This window comes from Rhinolophus hipposideros (assembly GCF_964194185.1).
Source record: "Rhinolophus hipposideros genome assembly, chromosome: 25".
Classification (NCBI taxonomy): domain Eukaryota; kingdom Metazoa; phylum Chordata; class Mammalia; order Chiroptera; family Rhinolophidae; genus Rhinolophus; species Rhinolophus hipposideros.
In genome coordinates, this window is record NC_138071.1 from 27,136,131 (window position 1) to 27,158,504 (window position 22,374).

General features: G+C 44.5%; 1 protein-coding gene across 1 annotated transcript in view; it reads right to left on the reverse strand.

The window, feature by feature from the left end:
• Positions 1 to 10,525: 10,525 nt before the first annotated feature.
• Positions 10,526 to 22,374, reverse strand: part of RHEB (Ras homolog, mTORC1 binding) — a 31,310-nt gene continuing 19,461 nt past the window's right edge. The window contains exons 4-8 of the mRNA XM_081038713.1: positions 17,255 to 17,337; positions 16,532 to 16,588; positions 16,365 to 16,412; positions 15,559 to 15,640; positions 10,526 to 11,036 (exon numbers count right to left, since the gene is read on the reverse strand). Of these exons, the coding sequence (XP_080894839.1) occupies positions 10,944 to 11,036; positions 15,559 to 15,640; positions 16,365 to 16,412; positions 16,532 to 16,588; positions 17,255 to 17,337 (363 nt within the window). The 3' untranslated portion in view covers positions 10,526 to 10,943. The remainder of the gene's footprint in view (positions 11,037 to 15,558; positions 15,641 to 16,364; positions 16,413 to 16,531; positions 16,589 to 17,254; positions 17,338 to 22,374) is intronic.

The window sequence follows — 22,374 nt, forward strand, 5'->3', positions numbered from 1 at the left end:
GCTGCCCTCCTGGTGAGCCACAGTGCTCTGCCCCAGACGACCATGGCTGACAAGGCCGGGTCCACAGGAACATGCAGCTCCACTCCGGCTGAGACTGTCTCAGGGCGCAGAACTTCTTGGCACATGACCGAGACTCATAGATTGCTTGTGGGGTAAGCAGTGCAACCCCTAGCTGCTGGGTTCACACACTCCCAATGATTCGGGAGATTAGCTGGGGCAGGGGCCAGCTCTGAGATCCAAGGAGCTCACAAGGACGACCCCAGGGGGTCTCACAGAAAGCAATGGGTCCTGGTGGAGGGGAAGGAAGGGAGACGGTGGGGAGCAGTCTGAACTGCTCTCAGGAAAGTATATTTTTATCACCATTTTACAGGTGAACCACTTCAGGGACAGGCAAAGAAGGTCATGCAATTCTTGGGGCACAGGAGTGACCTTGCCCCTGCTCTGGGAGGCTGTCCAAGGAAAACAGGACACTCACTGGGACCTGCATATCACCCTGGCACCCGAGGACAGGCCTCCCAGGGGGCCTGGCCAGACTGCCGCTCCCATGGCATCCACACTTGCCCAACCACACATTCCAACGTTTGTCTCTGGACACAGGCCTTTTGGGAAAACAGAATTAAAAACGAAATCTCCCAACCCAGAAAGCCTGTCCATAAAGATAGAAGAGAACGCAAATCGTGGTGTTACTGAATAAGCCTTAAACCAGAATTTGACAGCACCACAGGCAAACTGCTAAAGAGATCTCAGCCCAGGTACAGTCAGGGAGGGGCAACTCATCACACACACGTTCTCAAGACAAAAGGGCTGATTTTTGTGTCTTTATTCTGGGAGATGGGTTGTGCAATTCCGAGTAAGGTGACAGCTAAAGTTAAGCCCCTCTCCTCCCAGGACACTGAGAGGTGGGGTGTCATCTTCCTTGATTATTCCTTTCAAAAAGATGGCTCTCAGCTCCTGGAGGAAACAGTCCTCCGTTGTTAGACTGGCAAGAAGCCGACTGAGCCATTAAAAAGGTGTACATACAAGTGAAAAGGACAGAGAAAGAAATTCTGGAAGAAAAAGGAGCAGAAGTCTCTTCCCTTATTTTCAACTGTGAAAATTAAGCTTCTTAACTATTTTAGTTTTTTTGTGGTCTCTGTTTTCTAGAGCAGTGTTAGGTTCATAGCAAAATTGAGCTAAACGTACCATAGTTCCCATACTAGAAACTTCAGTACGTATTAAAGCCAAGCAAAGAACACTGTATGTTTATGGGTGAAGCTGTGGGACAGTCCCCCGCTGCAAGTTGCAGGACATCGTGTCCCTGGGCCTGTCCAGTAAAGGCCTGCCCTCCATCATTCTGACAAATGGAAAAACCCTCAAATTTCCAAATGCCCCCCAGGGGCCAATCCCGGCCCCTTTGGGGTTTGAGTGAAATCATGCTGGGTGAAGCCTGAGCTCACCTTCAACTCCACTGGAACCCGCAGGGACCTTTCCAAAAGGCACTACTAACAACTTAGGCACCCGAGGTGGATTTGTGTCTAGCTGCTCAGTATCTGTCCATACACTGTCCATTGGCTTTGCTCTGCTATAAACTGCTGTTCATATCCTTTGCCCGTTTTTTCCGAGTCTTTCCTTATTGATGTGTGTGTGTATGTGTGTGTTAACTTGTTATCTGTTCCTTTGCTTTTCTGTGTTAACCTGTTATCTGTTCCGTGTGTGTGTACACCTGTCATCTGTTCCTTTGCTAGGTGTACGCATTGTAAAGACCTTTTCCCACTTTGGCTTGATCACTGGTTGAAACAATTCTTAGTTTCTTGGATTGGGCACTTCCAGAGCCCATGACTAATGTGGGGGCCCAGTGCGCCCCTCCAAACTGAGGCTGGCTGTGTCTGCCTACGACAGCTGGCACAGGGTGAATACGGGGCTGCACATCTCTCTAAATGAGAGGGTGTATGATCCCACTGGCCAGATGCTAATAGTGCCCTCACGGTAAGATGTGAACTGTTGGTGGCCAGCCACCCATCAGCTGAGGATGGTAGGACAAGCTTTCGCTCTGGAGCTCACAAGGCCAGGAAGCCTGAGAGAAAGATGCAGCTCAATAGCCCCACAAAGCTGGAATCCGTGGAAAGAGAAAAAGGACCTCCCCACATTGGGCCCTCAAATCTTCTTTCCAGGAATTGTGTAGCACGTACGCTGTCCCTGAGGTCCAGGACACTGGAGTGGCACGTTACGCCATCTCTGACCCTTCCCACCTTCCTTGAGAGGGTTACCAAACAGAGTACCCCGCAGGAAGATACCCGACAGTGTCGGGTTAACCTCCCCTTCCTAGGGAGGCCCCCACTTTCAGACAGCCCTGAATCCAAAACCTGAGAAGGAATCTCGGAAGACGAGGGCATAAAACATGGAAGACCTGATAGGACAGATCCAAGATGGAAGAGCAGGTAAACACTGCACCTGCTCCTTTCCACGAACACATTAAAATTACAACTAAATTACAGAACAATCAACCTGGACAACCATCTGAGCTCTGAATGAACAGAAGTTTTATAACTAAGGATACAGAGAAAAAGCCACATCGAGACTGGTAGGAGGGATGGAGAGGCAAACCAGGCGGATCCCAAAAGTGTGTGTGGAGGTTTAATATCGGGAGGGACACCTTGGTCACGGAAGTTCCCCTGGAGAAGAGAAGGACCCCAACACTATTCCAGGCTCTCCTGCTCAGAATACTGGTTCTGGGAAGAGAAGACCCCACAGCATCTGGCTGTAAAAACTGGGGATGCCAACCATCCCGCAGGGATGGAAGGCTGCAGGAAACCCAGATATCCTCTTAAACAGCCGCGCACAGACTCACTCGCTCGCAGGCACTCACCTTGGGTTCCAGCGGTGGGGCGGTGACTCGGGACGTCAGAAGCATACGAGGAGCAGACTGAGGTGTGTGGCTTTGACGCCAGGGCTGGAGGACAATCAGCGTTTTCCCTGGGAGGTCCTCTGCCCATACAGCCAGCAGGCGGGCGCCATCTTCAATGTGTTGAGCCCGCCCCCCACACACTTCTGGCCAAACCTGAATCTCATTGGTTAGGGTGAGCTCTGGAGCTCTGTCCTGCTGATTCACTGGGATACCTCCCCACCCAACACCCCCAAAGCCAGAGGCACTTTCTCCTGAGCAGCCAGCCCTGCATGCATTGCACTCTTGCATTGCACTTCTTTGAAAACTGTCAGAGTCCACAGGCCCCAGGCGGGCAACAACTAGCTTCCGGTGTGCTCTGAGACTTACTGAGTAGCTCCACGCTCAGCACTGGCACCAGACCAGAATCTACATTAACCTGGTGACCACAACTCTTCCCACTCTAGTGACTCTCCGACACCCTGCCTCACCCTACTCACATACCGCACCGCATCATCTTTATCAGCGGCTGAACTTTAAGGGACCCAGCAGGTGGCAGCAGGACACTTTGGGGTGTCCTGGCTCTTTGTGGAGCTAACCCAGATTGGGAACTGGAGGCAGATGCTCTCAGTTAGCAGCGTGGCCTGTTCCACGTGCTCCAGGGTTAGCACAGCATCAAAAAACCACAGATCGCTTTGTAGCTCTTACCAGGTACTCCCCAGGTGGTCACAGGCATATGTGACCTGGGCCTGCCCTGGAGCCCCTCCCAAGAGGCCCCAGAACCAACACACTTGGAGGTTGGCTTCAGACCACAACAGAGCACATCACCACCCAATTAGCTCCAGAAACGCTTACACAAAGAGCAGTGTCTTTGTGCCCCACCAGAACCAGGTGGGGCAAATCCAACTCACTGGGATAAGCCCCACTCCCCACACAGCAGTCTGCAAACTGTGGACATGGCCAAACCCCACAGAGCAGTACCCAACACTGTCAGGTTAACCTCCCTTTTCTAGGGAGGCCCCCGCTTTCAGATAGCCCTGAACCCAAAACCTGAGAAGGAATCTCGGAAGACGAGGGCAGAAAACATGGAAGACCTGCTAGGACAGATCCAAGATGGAAGAGCAGGTAAACACTGCACCTGCTCCTTTCCACGAACACATTAAAATTACAACTAAATTACAGAACAATCAACCTGGACAACCATCTGAGCTCTGAATGAACAGAAGTTTTATAACAAATGATATAAAAAAAAAAGCCATGTCGAGACTGGTAGGAGGGATGGAGATACAAACCGGGCTCGTCCCGAACCTCTGTGTGGAGGTTCAAAATCGGGAGGGAGTGGCGGAGGTTCCCCTGGAGGAGTGAAGGACCCCAAGCTGACTTTAGACTCCCCTGCTCAGAGTTCTGGTGCCAGGAAGTGGAGCCCTCACAACATCAGACTGAAAAAACTGGGGATGCCAACCATCCCGCAGGGATGGAAGGCTGCAGGAAACCCAGATATCCTCTTAAACAACCGCGCACAGACTCACTCGCTCACAGGCACTCACCTTGGGTTCCAGCGGTGGGGCGGTGACTCGGGACGTCAGAAGCATACGAGGAGCAGACTGAGGTGTGTGGCTTTGACGCCAGGGCTGGAGGACAGTCAGCGTTTTCCTGGGAGGTCCTCTGCCCATACAGCCAGCAGGCGGGCGCCATCTTCAATGTGTTGAGCCCGCCCCCCACACTTCCAGCCAAACCTGAATCTCATTGGTTAGGGTGAGCTCTGGAGCTCTGTCCTGCTGATTCACTGGGATACCTCCCCACCCTACACCCCCAAAGCCAGAGGCACTTTCTCCTGAGCAGCCAGCCCTGCATGCATTGCACTCTTGCATTGCACTTCTTTGAAAACTGTCAGAGTCCACAGGCCCCAGGCGGGCAACAACTAGCTTCCGGTGTGCTCTGAGACTTACTGAGTAGCTCCACGCTCAGCACTGGCACCAGACCAGAATCTACATTAACCTGGTGACCACAACTCTTCCCACTCTAGTGACTCTCCGACACCCTGCCTCACCCTACTCACATACCGCACCGCACCATCTTTATCAGCGGCTGAACTTTAAGGGACCCAGCAGGTGGCAGCAGGACACTTTGGGGTGTCCTGGCTCTTTGTGGAGCTAACCCAGATTGGGAACTGGAGGCAGATGCTCTCAGTTAGCAGTGTGGCCTGTTCCACGTGCTCCAGGGTTAGCACAGCATCAAAAAACCACAGATCGCTTTGTGGAAAAGATAAAGGGATTAAGAAGTACAAATTGGTAGTTACAAACTAGTCATGGGGATGTAAAGTAAAGCACAGGGAGTACAGTGTATAATATGGTAATAACTATGTATAGTGACATGTGGGTACGAGACTAGTCAGGGGTCACTTCTAATGGAAATGTCTTAACTACTATGCTGTACACCTGAAATTAATACAAAATATTGTGTATCAACTGTAATTGAAAAATTAAGGAGCGGGGAGGTAAAGGGCAAAAGTGGTACCAATCTCCAGGTAGAAAACAAGTCACGGTGATGTAGTCTACAGCATGGGGAAATACAGTCAGTAATATTGCGATAGCATGGTACAGTGTCAGATGGTTGCTGGACTTATCAACATGATCACTTCTTTAGGTCTATAAATGTTGAACAACTATGGTATACCCTTGAAACTCATATAATATTTTATGTAGCTATATTTTCTTTTTACCATTTTTTTCTTTTATTAGAATGTTTTTGTTTTTTTCTCAAAATTTTTATCCTTGAAGTGACCTCGCTGGGTGTAACTATATTTTTAATAAAAACCTTAAAAAAGAAAAATGGAAGACCTTTCAGGTTAGAAGATTGCAACCTCTAGAGCAGCCAGCTGGAGATACACAACTGTGGGAACTCAGGGAGCTCCAGAAAGCAGTGGAGACCCTGACATCAGGGGAAAGACCTCAGGCTGGATGTCCGGGTCAGGGCCGTATCTGCAGGACTGACTGCATTTTACAGGGCTTTGTGGAACAGCCAAGGTTTTCATACTTGTGGCCATTACAACAATCCCTGGAAAGGGAAGTTTCATACCATGTTTCCCCGAAAATAAGACCTAGCTGGACAATCAGCTCTAACGCGTCTTTTGGAGCAAAAATTAATGTAAGACCCAGTATTACATTACATTATACTAAGACCGGGTCTTATATTAATTTTTGCTCCAAAAGACACATTAGAGCTGATTGTCCAGCTAGGTCTTATTTTCGGGGAAGCATGGTAGATGCAGGAATCAAAAGCAGAGAGTAAGGGAGTTGCCCAAAGACACCCATTAGCTGCAAAATTGGGAGTACAGCTGCTATTCTCATGTCTTAGTCTGACGCTTCCTTTATTCGGGGTTACCTGTGGGTGTCAGGCTCATGGGCTGTTAACACATGGTGCAGTGCAAACAACAAGGGACTAAGAGTTGGGAGATTCCTCTGGACGCAGGTCCCTCCTCTGAAAATAGGGATGCTAAGTTCGCTCTCAGCTTTTTTTCGGTTCTAATTCCAGAACAGACTTCCTCTGGTTATTCTAGGAAAGGTAATAAGGATGGCTAACAAAAAATTTTGCTCAATGTAAACGTTTTTGAAACTTTTGCTTAACATAACTTTCCCCTCTTGGGGGAGGTGAAGGAGATAGCGTGGCTCTGGAATTTTCTGAGGAATGCTTTCTGGTTTCCTGCTGGTATAGCCTTAGTGGCAACCTCTGTTAATATGCATAGTGGTCTTGGTCTGCTGGAGTAACCATGGCAGCGAAAGGCCTTCTACAAACATGCACTACTCCTGGGAACGCCGCAGGCAGTGCTGGTGAGGCCGGGGCACAGGGAGAGAGGCGGCTGCACGCACACTTCTCCGATGGGGCCCAGCCCTTGGGAGCCAGACATTTTCTTGGGAGTCCACACCGCTCCAAGAATTGTTAAACCGGTTTCCATTTAGACAATAATCTAGAAGGCAGTGGCATATTCTGATAACCAGTCCTGATAACTGAGTCCGAGGCAGCTTGCACTAACAATGGCAGGGGGCACCCAGCATCCTTCAGTGTTGAGCCCATCAGGATGGACTCAGGAGGTAAAGGCCATCCCCCATGGAGATGCACTGTGTGAACGGTAACTTCAACCACACTGCAACCCATGTGGGTGAAGTTCAAAGGAGCCTGTCCAGGATGTGGCCCCATAGTCAGGCTCATCTGCTCATCCATTCAACAGGCGAGGAGCTACAGAGCAGGCCGTGGTGACACCGTTGGGACACGGCAGTCAGGAGCTCTGCGAACGCCGTGAGAACATTGGCAAAAACTGTCCAAAAAAATGAACTTTTTCACAACTCGAAATGAAAGCCTTGCCACAATGTGGGGAGCATTTAGAAAACTGGCTGCTTCTCAGCAGTGAGCTTTGCGGCATTTCCACTTGCCCTGCTGCCAGACCTTCTTCAGGAGCCCCTGGAAGGGTCAAGATGTGGTTGGAGGGCTTTCAAAGCCCCATGCTCAGAACTGTCATTATTTGTCCCATCTGGTAGTTCCTTGGAAAACCCCACCAAGACCTGTCTTTATCTGACCTGCCTTTTCCCTGGAGGTGTTTGTCAAAAACAATCAGCAATTTATTAGATATTGGGGCAACAAGCTAACAAAAAAATTTTTTTGTTTTTTTAAACAAAAAACTGGAAAATGAGATGCCCAAGATTGGGCCCTAGAAGAGCAACACACTCCTGGGAACCCAGAAGGACAACTGATTGTGTGTAGGCTGTGCCCGCTCATGAAAGACCTGACCACGGGGGGTTGAAAGAGCTGTCGAGCCTCGCCACCAAGAAGCCTACATCCCCAATAGAAAAAAAAGAAGTCTACATCCGACAAGGCTGTCCTTGAAAGACAGAGGGGAAAGGAAGGCATTCCCGGATAAACAAGATGGAGGGAAGTCCTCGCTGGCAGACCTGCCCTACAAGAAATACTAAAGGGAGTCCCTCAGGCTGAATCAAAGAACACTAGACAATAACTTGAATTCACATGAAGAATGAAATGGCACCAGTAAAGGCAACTACATAGGTAATTATCAGACAGACAAACACACTTTTTTACCGTAACTTTTTTCTATTCGATTTAAAAGACTTCATAAAGTAATAACAAATCTGTTGATGGGTATGCAATATGTAAAAATGTGATTTGTACAACACACAAATGAGGGGGAGGGATGGAGTTATTCATAGGAGCCAAATTTTTGTATACTGTTGAAGTCAGTATTAATCCAAACTAACTTAATTGTAATTCCTAGGGCAACCACTAAGAAAAGAACTAAAACATACATAACAGAAGAAACAAGGATATTGGCATATCCAGGGTGGCAGGTGAGGTTGACGGTGAAGACGCAGCTAGATAAGGTTAGTCCTCAGGGGTAGGACGTTGGGATCTTGGCACAATTATTATTAAAGGATTTGAAGCAAGTCACATAAAACAATGTTTCAAACAAGTTGATTTGGGCTGCAGCGTAACTGGTCTGGAGGGTGTGATATTACAGTAGGCCAGTACGCAGTGGAGATGGAGGAAAGTGGATAGAATACAAGACGGGTTTTGGAAAGCAGGGCCATTAGAATTTGCTGACGGAATGGATAGGAGGGGATATGAGGGAAGAGGTAGAGAGGATGGCCCCCAAATCTCTTGACTTAGTATCTAAGGGAGACCCAGGTTTTTGAGGAAAATCAAGAGTCCAATTTTGAACGTAATACATCATAACACGAGACATTAAGACAAGATAAATCTGGAGCCCACAGAGGCCAGGGTGGAAGATATAAATTTTGGTCTTCAGGTAACATGCTAGTGAAAGTTGTGACTGGGTGGAATCAAGGAAGAGGGTGTGAACAGGAAAAGGGGTCTATTCAGAGGTTAACAGCAAAGGAAACAGAGAAAGAGAGAGACTAACACAGCAACAGAGCTGGTTGGAAACCAGGAAAATGTGGTGTCACGGAAACAGACTTCCAAGGACAGGTAGCCAGCTGCACTGCCATTGAAAGGTCAAGAAACCAGAACGTAGCACCTGGATTTGGTGATGAGGAGGTAACGAACAATTCTGGAGAGAGTGCCACCAGCGACCTGGTGCCACAGGCTGCAGCACCGACGGTAACACTCATTTTGACTTCAGAAATGTTCAAGTGTGAAAAACGTCTTCGAAGTGCTGAAATATAGTCATAAACTTAAGCCAAACCTGGCAGGTCCAAGCCTGTTTTCTGGTCCTACCCACCACCTCCTATCCTTCCCGAGGGTCACAAGCTGCCATCGCTCCGAGTCCAGAGCCGCAGCTCCACACTTGGAACCTGTGACGAGCTCAGTCCATCAAGCAATGGGACCACCGCACCGAGGAGCAGGATGTACCCACCCTGCGGTATCTTCGAAGTCAAGGTCAGACGCCAGCTCTGCCAGGGTGAAGATTTCTGTTGTGCTCACGGCACTTAGAACAGTGTCTAGCACTCAGCAGGAGCTCCGAGAACATGAGTGAATGGGTGAAGCGCACCCTGGGAAGGAATCCCACCCCACCTCCAAACAGGAGACCCGGGCCAGGCTTGAAAGGCCCCGCTGAGAGTGGACTGTTTCCAGTACGGATGTGCTGCCGCAAGTTTGCATTTACACAGAAATCACTTTTCAGATGAAAAGGGCTGACTGGATGAATTGGACCTGGATGTAATGTGGCCCCACACACTGAGTACTGATACATGATATCGGGCCGAAGAATAAACCCTGTTAATAAGTAATGGATGATACAATACGGTCAAAATTTATTTTTATTTAAAAGGTGAGTATTTGGTGGAGGTCTTCTAAGCCTCAAATTTCATCCTGGAACGGTAAGACAAAAATACTTAAAAGATCCAAAATAACGGCATATTCTAAAACCATTAATTTTTCATTAAAAAATCCGTTACAAAGCAAAATTGTATTTTTTAATAGAGTAACATTTCCTAAACGTTAGAACTGGCCGTGTGTAATTTTCACTGGGAAAGGGCATCATTTAAAAACCACTCAACTTGCACTCTGCCTTCCAGTCACAGCAGCGGCCACCATGACCGTTAAGTCCTTTGTCCTTCAAAGCTGCCCCTTGCAGAGCAGGAGGTATGTGGGCTGGTCTGAAGAAGGGTCACGAAGCCCCTGCACAGGACACTCAGTGGGCAATGTCCCCTATCTCTTACACTACTGGAGGTTTGGGGATGGTGGCAGGGAAACCTCTTTTCTAAATCAGATCCTGTCTGCCATGGACAGACATCAAGCTAAGCACAAGGAGAGACAATATGTGTTTCTCAATGTCTCCTTTTCTTCAAGTAGCCAAATAAATAAGCCAGAGGGTGACGAGAAGGTTCTGCCGAGTAACCGCCGCAGCCCTACTTGCACGAAGCATTCCAGCCAAGACGGGGCCTTTGGGGATGCAGGGAGTCATTATTCCTGGGAACGGCGCCCTCAGACCCCTAAGGCCACTCAGCTTTAATGGACAGAGATCCACCCCAATACTGGCACTTACCCAACCATCACTGCCGTCCGGTGGGCCCGACGGCTCCACTGGCCTCTGCCCGCGGCCACCTCCTCCACCAGTTCCTGGAACCCAACCAGGAGAGAAACCCTGGGCAGGACAAGCTTTTCTTCTTTAAAAGCCACACTGAGTAGCCCAAGGGATTAAGGTTTGCAGCTATTTTATTTACAAGTATACATTTAACACAATGAAATAAACACTGATATATGGAAGCCTAGTTAACAGTAGTGTAACAGTATGTATCATTTTGATGATTACATTATTTTAAACAACAAACTACTCTGAAAAAATTAATGCCGATAAAATTCTTGGTCATAATATTAAGAAATACAATATATAAATTGAAAATATGATTGCTTAAAATTTGAAAGTGGAAGTGAACTCATGTGGACAGAGTCAGAGTTTAACATAATCTGAAAGAAGGGGTGGGAAAAAGCTCTGACCCAAATGAAATCTTTCAGGTTAACAGAAGAAAAACGAAGCAGAGTTTATCTTCAAGGATAACGGGCAGTTTGCATCTTCAGGTGGGACAGGTCCGTGTCCTCAGGTCCTGCAGTGGAATTACATCACGGAGCAGGAAGACTTCCCTTGTGAAGCGGCCCCATCAATTTTTTCTGCCTCCAAAATTATCCTTCTAAAAACATCCACGGCAGTCTGAAAAAGGAAGAGCAACGAGTGACTGTTAGCTGTGCAGTGGACGCCTGAGAAGCACTCTTACCGCTGGCAGGGCTATGGGTCCGCTGCCATGCCCCCCTCCTTCAGGTGTGAAGTGAAGCGGCCGCCCCAGCAGTGCAGGAGCCCTGGCCTTCCCTCCTCACTCTGACGTGACACCACCAGAGCTTACCTCCTATCATGCCTTTGGTCCTGTTTCCATCAGTCAGCACAGCAAGCCCTCGTCCCCAGGCCCCGTCTGCCACCTGCGACGGTCCCACTCCAGCCCTTCCCTCCCTCCCACGGTGCCTCTGGATTTTTAGGGTCCAGGATCAGCCAAACTCCCCTTCACCAGCCGGTGCTCCTCTCCCTCAGGACTCCGCTCCCCTGCAGCCCCTCCACGCTCCCTCTCTACCCCCGGTTCTATAGGGCCAAAGGCAGGCAGGGCTCCCCGCACTCCTCCCGCCCCTCCTTCGGACCCTTTCCCCCACTTCCTTCAAACTCTCGGTGTTGACTCTCACGCCGTGAGATGAAATATGTCACCTTCGAGCCTTGCTTCTTTCAGGCCACACACAGACCCATGTACCCTGCTCCGTCTCTCCAGCTGCTAGGAAGGAAAACCCTAACCGAGCTGACGCCAGCCCCAAGTCCTGTCCTCCTCTCTGCTCAAGTCGCCGACTTCCGCAAGTCTCCTTCCGTCCTCCTCCATTATCAACACCCCTCTTTTCCCTTGGTTATACAAACAAGCTGTTATTTAACTCATCCTAAGAATAATGCACGGAAACATGCTTGGAAAGATACATGCCAAACTCTTACTAAGAAAATACAGCGTGCCTGGATTCTGGATTTCTGGATCAATCTTAGAACTCCCCCTGATTATTTGTGTGACCTGACTCTGCCAAAGTATGTTATCTTTCATCAAATTGCGGACTCACAGCCGGAGGCCTCCACAGTAAATAAACCCAAACTGCAAACACCCCGCAGCTCAGCAGTAGACAAGTACAGTACTCTCACTGACTGAGCCATTTTTAGTACCAGGCACTGTTATCAAGGAAACTGAACTCTGCTTAGGACAGTTCACTTTAAAATATTGGATTTTTGGTAAGTAACACAAATTACAAATAGGCGGTATGTGAAAATTTACCAATAAAAATGTTGAGCTCAAATTGGTCTGATCACGTGACCGCTAGTGTGTGTGTGTGTGTGTGTGTGTGTGTGTGTGTGTGTCTCTGCTCTACTACATCTATAGACAAATTCTTCTTCCTAAACAGACAAGTGGTCGGAAGCATTTGCGCAGGCTTGTGGATTAGCACCACTCATACCTCTGATGCTGGGGATTAGAACTGCTCACTCGGTTTAGGGTCCCGATTGTCTCCAGCATGTGCAATGAGGACGTGGGCAGGGCCTAACAAGAGACCTGACCAGGACTGGAGAACGGTCTAGTCCTGCCGCTGAGGGATTTAATCAGGACTGTAGCTTCCTACGGATATGCGTATCTCTACTGTATTGACCTAATTTGGGAACAGAAATCTTTTCGCCTTTATTAAAGGATTCATATCCTTTCTAATAAGGTATTTGTTGATCTGATGATAACCCTAGAGCAGACACATACAAGTAGTGGGGGTAACATTTGATCTTTGAGCTTGTCTGGCTTAAGGCTTCAGCACGATTCATCTTTTCTCTGGGTATTCAAAAAGCAGTATACTACCTTCTGCAGGAAACTAAAAGATTAAAGAGTAAACCTGTCCAGAAGCATACTACAACCTTCAGTTATAGTAAAGCACGACATAAACTAGAGAGAAAGCCGCACCCACGACCAAACAGTAGTTGACTAACGTACCTGAAGCAAACCATTACAGGCCCGTCTCAGAAAGATACATTAACCCGAGGCAGTACCTTACTAAGCAACCCCTCTTAATACACTGGAGGAGGTTCCATAAGGTACCTACGCCTTCCAGGTTGCTGGAAGGAATAATAAAGGAATTGCCCGACTCACGTAACAGTAAGGCACGTGGGCACACACACTTCACAGCGGTTACACACATCTATGTGAATAGTGCACACTGCTCATGATACCTATTTAATTACAATGGCTAACAGAATAATTGCTTTAGGACCCTCGGGTTTTCACTTAAGTGAAACAAACAGTAAAGTTAGCAAACAGAACCAAAGATAGCTTGGGGCCATTCAACTGCACTCCTCTACCTCAAATTTTTGTTATGCAAATTTTCAAGCATCCAGAAAAACACGAAGAACTACGATATTTACCTAGGCCCTCTACCCGAACTCAACAAATGTTAACACCTTTGCTGTATTTGCTTGTTCTCCTTCTGTCCGTCCACCCATCCTACACATCCCATTTGAAGGTAAGTTGCAGACATTATGAAAGTTAACCCCTAAATACTTTGGTTTGCATTTCCCAATAAGGATATCTCTTCATAAGCCCAATACCATCATTTACCGAAGAAAATGAACATCATTTCCCTAATATAGCCAAAACATCATCAAATCTTCTCAACTGACCAAAAGTGTCTTTTACGCCAGGGATTTTAGAACCAGATTCCAATCAAGTTCACATCCAGAGCCTTTAACCCAGAACAGTATCCACTTCCCCCAGGAAGACTTTAGTCTCTATTATACTTTGGTCATGTACACGGCCCCCTCTTCTCATCCATCAGAAAGCACGGTATGGAGGGGAGAGGGCTAAATTTGGGGTAGATTTAAAATTTAGTCCAAGTTCCTATACCACACATAGTGATCTTAGGTCATTTACCTCTTTGGATCTCAACTCCTTACTTCTAAAACGAGATGGTTTAACTAGATGATCTTAATGACAGATTATCTACCCAATAAATGTTTGATTTAATTCAGTTAGAAAACATGGGTATCTCTTACTATCTTAAGTCTTGTTATCTGAATTGTCACTTCTGTATTCGGGAACTGAATACACTCATATAAACCCCCTGTTCTCTGGAACCTAGAAACCAATTACACAGAAGTCATAGCCCTCATTATCTGGACACAGGGACACATGGATTTGACTATTAAATGGTACCTGGATTGACTGAGCAACCATTAAATACAAAACCACTGTGCTGGATGCCACGGAGAATCTGAAGGCCCATGATCCTGGCTCGGGTCTCGGAATGACGTAAGGGGAGAATGGGGAAGAAACTACTAATAATTTTAGTGGGATGGGTCAATGAAGGTGAAATGGAAGCAGAACGTGGGGGGTTAGGGGTCTCAATAATGGGGAGACGTGGCAGAGCTAAGAAACAGGAGTGCCAGGTGACTGTACCCAACATCCTCTGCCAGAACCAGCCGCCCTCATTGAACTGTAGGTTCCTCACAGAAAAGAAAACCAGCTAATCTCATCGGAGGATCAGACACGATAACATGTAGAAAGTAAATAAAACACCATTTGAATGTAAGCAGTTAATGAGAGAAAGGACATTTTAAGCCAGAGAAGAACACGAGTAAAGGAAAGGCATTTTGAAAGTACCCACTGTGTTTAAGGAGGTGGGAGTACCGTGTTTCCCTGAAAATAAGACCTACCCGGACAATCAGCTCTAATGTGTCTTTTGGAGCGAAAATTAATATAAGACTCGGTCTTATAGTGAAATAAGACCCGGTCTCATAGTGAAATAAGACCACATCTTATATTAATTTTTGCTCCAAAAGACACATTAGAGCTGAATGTCCGGCTAGGTCTTATCTTCGGGGAAACACGGTAGTTTGGTGTGACTAAACAGTACAGAAATGTGGGGAGAGAAGAAACTGGATAAATACAAATCGTGAACACGCTAAGGGCTTTGAGCCTTGCTCCACAGACGATGGCAACACATCGACAATCTCTTAGTAGAGGGTTGACAGCATCTGATTTGTAGCTTTAGACAATTAACGGCAGCAAAGAGAAATACACTATGAGAAAATGGAGGCAGGAGACAAGCTTGGGCGCTGCAGATCTGAATAAAGCCATGAAAGGAAAGTCGCTATGTGACACCTTCTGACACAGAATAGTCCTCCCTCGGATACACCTTTCAAGGAACATCTGCAGGGCTGAAATTGGTCAGAAGTGTCTGTAAAACATGTCTTAATAGTTTGTGTTAAAAACAACACATGCATCTATCTCAGCTGCATGCTACAGAAAAAGAGGGGAAATGTGGGTACAAAATTATTGCCATAGTGATTTAAGACCTTTCTTGTCTCTTTTCTATATCGGGACTTATTTCCAAACCAGCCTTTAGTATAAAACAAAAATGATAATATATGTTCCCAAAGGTAGAATTTCTTTTACTATTGATTTCTGTTTATCCCATAAATACTCCAGGTCCCATCGTAAGTAGAATACTGACTGAATTAAAACATAAATAGTATCTCCTAAAGCAACCGAGAAATTGATAATAGAAATGAGGGAAGGATCAAGATTAAACAGAAGTGATCAAATTGGTGCTGAAATGCTGACTAAGAGAAACACGCCTGCGAGGGATGGACGCAGTGGGAATGAGCTTTAAAAACTACGAACCTGATTTTCTTTAGCAGAAGATTCCAAAAAAGCTGCATTCCAAGATTCTGCTAACGCTTTCCCTTCTTCATAACTGATCACCCTAAAGGAAAAAGAAAATTCTAATTAAAGAGCTTTGCTCTTGATTCTATAAAACATCAATACTTATGAAACGGGCCTCATTTTCCTCACGCCAGTGTGTGACACAGACGAGCACTTTGCTTACGCCCGAGCTGGGGAACAGAATAGACCGTGCCTTGCAGACTGCCTGTGCTCCAGCAAGGCCCGACAGCTCACAGGGCACGACTGTTCTCCAGGACGCCCATGTTTTCCAGCGAGGCTGGAAGCACCCAAGAACAGAGTAATTGTGGCAGGCCTGCAGTTTGACTGTTGTACACTAGCTGCCGGAGTCTTCTCTCTAGAATTAGGATCCAAAGGGATGGGTCCTTGCCGGCTTTCTTCATCACTCTAATCCTAACCCCCAGTACTCAAAAATGTTGAATAAATGACTGCTACCATTGTCTTTTAAAGAGTCTGCTTTACACAAAGTGATAGAAGAACCTAAAGATAATTTTCTGTAGTGTTTGCTCTCTTGTTTCTAGAGGAAACATTCAAGGCAGGTGAGATTACACTGCAGTTTTGCTTCTAAGCACAATCACTGCTATAGAGATATGCTGTATCTGTATGTGCTACAGCAGGAAGGAACACAGATACGCTATAGCTAAAAATATTCTTACCCTATAAACAGTAATTAAAACTGGAATTTCAGCGAATAAATCACCTTATACTTGATTTTATAAATCAGCAATTATTTAAAAGCTACATACCTTTCCATATGTAGGTCTTTCTTATTCCCAACCAACATAATAGGTATTCTGTTAATATAAGAGAAAAAAAAGAAAGCCAAAGTAAACTAGTCAGTGCCAGATTTTATTGCTCAGATGGTACTGTTATAATGAGTATATCTAACAAGAGATAAAATATTACTACTTACTGCACTTTCCCCACCATATCCAACAATTTGCCGTGGATAACTTTAATCACTTCGAAACTATAAAAGACAAAGTATGAAATTAAGACATCCATCTTATCGCTGATGTTTTTAAATGTTTGCGATGTAATGTTTATTGTGGGGAAAAATAGAAAATGTCACAGACTCACCATTTTAATATAAAATGAACTTTATTTTTTTCCTAACAACATTTCACATGTGCATATATTTAACACTCAGTAACCCTTATTGAGAATATTCGAAATTAAATATGTATGACATTTAAATGGTAAAAGTCTAACACTGACCTGACAAACCACATAAACACAAATTTTAATCTGAGTAATCGTCTGTACAAAGTTCCTCAGCGAGAGAACCTACCAGTCAACTGTGTTCCACATTAATATGGTGAAAACACACCAAAAGGGAATCAATTTATGTATTTCCTATTTCAACTAGCAGAAAGCTCATACTGTGTTCAGTCATGGTCAATCTAGGCAGCTTTAGGTAAGAAACAGAGCTTTTATTCCATCAGTGTAAGAGAACATCTATCAGGATAATTTTCATCCCTAAACTATCTGTTGGCGCCACAAAACAATTACTAAAAAACATTTAGCTTAATAATTAAGTCTGACTGTTACTACTACCAATTTCAGCATGACCCTTTATAAGGATTAATGCTTCCTCTACATAGCAAATAAACTCAAGCAAGAGCAAGAGTCTTACCTTTTGATTGATGTAACAGAATACACAAGAATATAACCATTAATATCTATGGAGTATGTCTGAGGAAAGATGGAATATTCATCCTGTGGAAGAAAAAAAATCATCATATGGCATAACGAGCACTCTTTACCCCAAGTTTTTCACATATTACCTGGTCAAAAAAATCAAAGTAAACAAAAAGTGGATTACAATACTATTCTAGAAACATAGCCTACACACTCAAGATTTACTTATGACTGGCTGGGGTGGGGGTGATAATGTGCTTTAAGGTAATTTTCAAAAATGACTGGCTATTCTAAGACTTTTGGGGAAGGCTAATGACTCACAAATCCTGGGAGAAGAGGATGGAAGGACTGAAAAGACGACAGGTTCCGTGTTCTCATTTTCAGGGAGAAGCACGACTACGTTTCTTGTATGCACGAAAAGTCCAGAATCTCTCAGACCTCACAGAAAATTGACAAGTGCTGCTGGTTTCTTCCATAAATCTGTGTTTTCATATATCAAATTACTGTTATTACCGCTTGCCCTGTTTTCTGCACGTGAGTCACAATGGCCCGAACACCAACCGACTGGTCGTCAGTGGGGCCAGAGGAGAAGGAAGCCAAGGCACGACACTCAATCAGAGCGGGAGCCCAGACTTGGAGGATCAAATGAGTTATAACGAGTTATTTACTGAACCACTTTAGGAATTAAAAACAAAGGCACACGTTATGCAGCCGTGTACTGTGTTTCCCCGAAAATAAGACCTAGCTGGACAATCAGCTCTAATGCGTCTTTTGGAGCAAAAATTAATGTAAGACCCAGTGTTATATTACATTATGTCATATCATATCATACCATATTAATTGTATTCCTGGTCTTATAGTAAAATAAGACCGGTCTTATATTAATTTTTGCTCCAAAAGACACATTAGAGCTGATTATCCAGCTACGTCTTATTTTTGGGGAACCACGGTATTAGTATCTGGTTTCATAAAGCTTTATGAAACTGCATTAGATACAGAATTATTAAAGCATACATGAGGTTCTAATGTCAATGCAGCGTTCATTAATGCACACCACTGTCCGGTACAAACATTTCATCGTCAGTCGAAATATAACTGTCAGTATGCCACATGTCCCAGGCACTATTATGAAACATCGAGGCCAGCCACTATTAGATCAAGAGACTGTTAACTTCGCAATTCCACAATGTGGTTACAACCAATGTTCACGATGACCTTGAGTTACTGCCCTATGGTAATGTGTCTTTTAAAAACAAAAATTAAGTTTTACTATCAACTATTTGATATCATAAATAGTGGTCATTAATCAGAAAGCAGCATTTCTACATCAGAGAGCTTACTACATGTGCAAAATAAAAACTTTGCTTGTTTTCATTATTAGTGTAACTTCCATTAAGTTGAATCCATTTTAGTGTTGATTTTTTAAAAACAAATTGTTAACGGAACAACAGATCTTTCTACCCAGATTAAAAACAAAATTCCAAATGATTTTAGTCACCAGCTCAGCTACAGTGGATCCAAAGTTCAAATTACCTTTTCCCTGAAGGGAAGATGTGGAAATAAAGAGTAATCCTATTTAAGAAGCATGGTGCAAAAAACAACTTGGTTACAAAGTATAATGAAGGAAAAAGATTCTCAGCTGCAGCAGCAACCAAAAAGGACAAACTGCCTAGAAATAAACCAAACAAAATAAAAATATATGATTCATCTGAAGAAAAGGTTAAAATACTCCCAAGAGATAAGACTTAAACAGAACAGAATGCCAGTCTCCAGCAGGAACTTGCAGAATCGTCGGAGGACACACATTAATTAACGCTAAATTAATATATAAATGGAACACAATCCTGGATAGAAGCATAATTTCTGACAAAGAATAGCAACTGTGGAGGCAGGTGGGTGGAAACCATAAAGCTTCAGGAATTAAAAATCTACAGACCCAAACACATATGGGACCTAGGGATATGGTAATATTGGCCTTTCAAATCAGTAAGGATAAAAAGTAACCCTCAACAAAATGTATAGGGAACTCACGCAGAGCCATCTGGGGGTAAATGGCTAAGCGGGATCTCTAACTCACACCTCAGTGAAAATGCATTCCGGAGGAATCAAAGACTTAAAGATGGAAATTGAAACTATGTGCACAGTTGATGTGAGAATTTAAGAAAAAATAATGACAAAGTTCTTTTGTTTGAAAACCTTTGAAACAAAACCATGAATGAAAACAAACTGAAAACGAAACCTTGCATATCATATAGAAAACACTAATTTTCTTCACATATTAAGGGGTCTCTCAAATCAGTAAGCAGAGACCCAACAGCAAAGTACATGAATAAACAGGATAAATAACAGAAAAAGAAAGACAAATACCCTCCAACATGGGCAAATATGATCGAAATCCTTCCTAGTAAGAAAAATACTTGTTAAAATAATGCTGAGATACCATTTTCCCTAGCAGATGGACGGTGTCGGTGAGAGTCATGGAAGCAGGCACTCGGCTTCACTGCCGGGAGCATGTAAACGGTGACCCTGTGACCCAGCAAGTCCACCCACGCATCCTCTTACATCACACCATCTGTCTAAAAGGACACAAGGTATTGGTGGCAGCACCACTGGTGAGAGCAAGGCTGGAAACAACCTAACTGTACGTCAAGTTAGATTACGATAGAGCCAAAACAACGGGATATTCTGCAGCCCTGGGGAGAAAAAGAGAGGCCATATGTACTCATATGGAATAATCTCCAAGATGGAGATACAGAGCGATGTTCCTTTTTGTGTAAAAAAATGACTTAAAACTCCCTTTGCATGTTCATGTACAAAATATCTTGGAAGCATATACTCGAAACTGATCGACAGGTTGCTGTTATGGGGTGGAGCTAAGGTAGCTAGAATGGGAAAGATTTAAGGTTTGCTATTTACTCTTTGGTGCTACTTTATTTTTGTAACGTGCATTTATCACTATTTTAAAAAAACAAGCTTAATACTTTTTGTTTAAAAGGGGAATCTGACATAACATCGATTGTCATTGACTCACTTGTCATTAAGGCTACTGAAATTAGACCGAAACAAAATATTTCAGACAAACTGAAAATAATCACCTTGTATTTAACTATGTTCAGCATCATCCCTTGCCGGGCAATTCTATTGGCTAGAACATATACTAAGTAAACAGCACTTATTGTCATATACAGCAATTTATTATGTGCGTTTTTACTCCTAAAGTCTGCAAGCTAGTGAACAAAATGATTAGATTACTTTTAAAGAATTTTCCCCTTAATCACCTTTCCTACTAGCTGTCTTAACCCCAGAGCCAGCCCATATGAATCCAATTTAAAAACAGATCTTGGAGCAGTAAGCGTTTGTGTCATCCCATCCAGTTTCTACAGAACGAGGGTGGGACTGCAGCAGAAAGAAAGGCCTATGTCACACTGCCATGAGTGGTAAGTACTAGCATAACCTTTTATTTTCTGGTCTCCCAACTGGGATCTACTAGCTAGCATGAGAACAAAGTATTCAAAGCGGCTAAATCTGGATGTATGTTGTACAAAAATCCTCTAAACATTCTTATCTGGCAGTAGCAGAATCCAAAGGAGCAAGGTAAGTGGAGCTAGTAACAGACCTCGCTCCAGCCGATTTCCCACTGTACACCTACTCTGAGATCTCTGTTCTTCTTGGGGTCATTCTTTGTATTCCTGTATCATTTAAGCAGTTGCAGGCATATGGTAGACAAGTGTACATTTTATGCTTTAGAGCAAAACAGAACCTCAGAGGAACATACCTTTTACTCTGATCAGGAGGGTCAATATAAAGAAATGTTCTCGCCAAAGAAATGTTTTCAAGGACAGCTCTACTACAAGTTTAACAGACACCTGCATTTCTCCACTCAAGTTGTTAATATCGAGTTGCAATTTGCAATGCTAGGCTACCAAAGATCTACAAATAAGGATCAAATTCTCTTTAAGCTCACAAATCTCTACACCACAAAACAATCCCATGAAGGCACACAAAATTATCACCATTTTACAGACAAAAATCTGAGGCAGAGAAGTTCATTAACTTTCTCAAGGTCACGGGGTTAGTAAGAAAAGCAAGGATTCAAACCCAGGCATTGGGAGTGCAGAACCCACGCTCCAAACAACTATGAAGTATTGGTTCTCTTGGACTACTATGAAATGTATTTCTATGGTAACCACATGGAAGTGATTTCTCATCAATTTACATCCTCACTCCCACCTTCCATGAGTTTAATGAATACTCGAAAAAAAGACATAAAAACAAACTGAAATCTTGATAATTCAGAGTCCCACTATAAATGCTGTGGCCATATTTCTTTGCCTAGGACACTCTCAATTTATACCTGCTGTCCCAACATAATTACACCAGTGACCCTTCACTCTTAAAAGTGTCTTGTTTTAGGCAATAAATTACACAGTCACCTTAACTATGAGCTACAAACCCTAAGAATCCCACACCAGGTCTTACTCTAGAGACTCTTGCACACTAATTTCCAAGATAAGTTGCGTCCTCCATGTCATTACTCCCTCGTGGAGACTTCTCTTGCTCCCCTTATTCCAACAGGCTCCAAACTCCCATCCTGTCAACGGACAGGTAACGGGGTGGAGTGAAATCCTAGTCTGGCTCTGCTCTAAGAAGACCATCCTGAAGTCTGATGATGAAAACCTATTATGTCCACCACCAGGTAGGAGTGTGTAGCGTGAATGAGAGTTACATGTCATAACCCTCTGGCACACACATTTGATTTACTTTATTTGAAGCTTCCAGAACAGGGAATTCCAGGGTTTCTCCAGTGCTATGACGACTCAATGCAGCTATTTTCTTGCTTCACTAGGGGTTACACTTTCCTTCCAGGTTCACTTCAAAACAAAGTAGAAGGAGTTCATTCCAAACCAAGATAGGTCTATCCCAATGTCTCCAAGTTCCAGAAAAAAGCCTCCATTTAACACGGCCAACCAAACTAAAATATACTCATCCTCCTGCTAGCCTAGTCCTTCGCTGACTGTAAGATGCAAGAAGACGTGAGGTGTTAGAAACTGGCACTGCAGCTTCTCTCGCTCCCCATCCTCCAGGGAACTGAAATAAATTCAGCTTAATGGAATG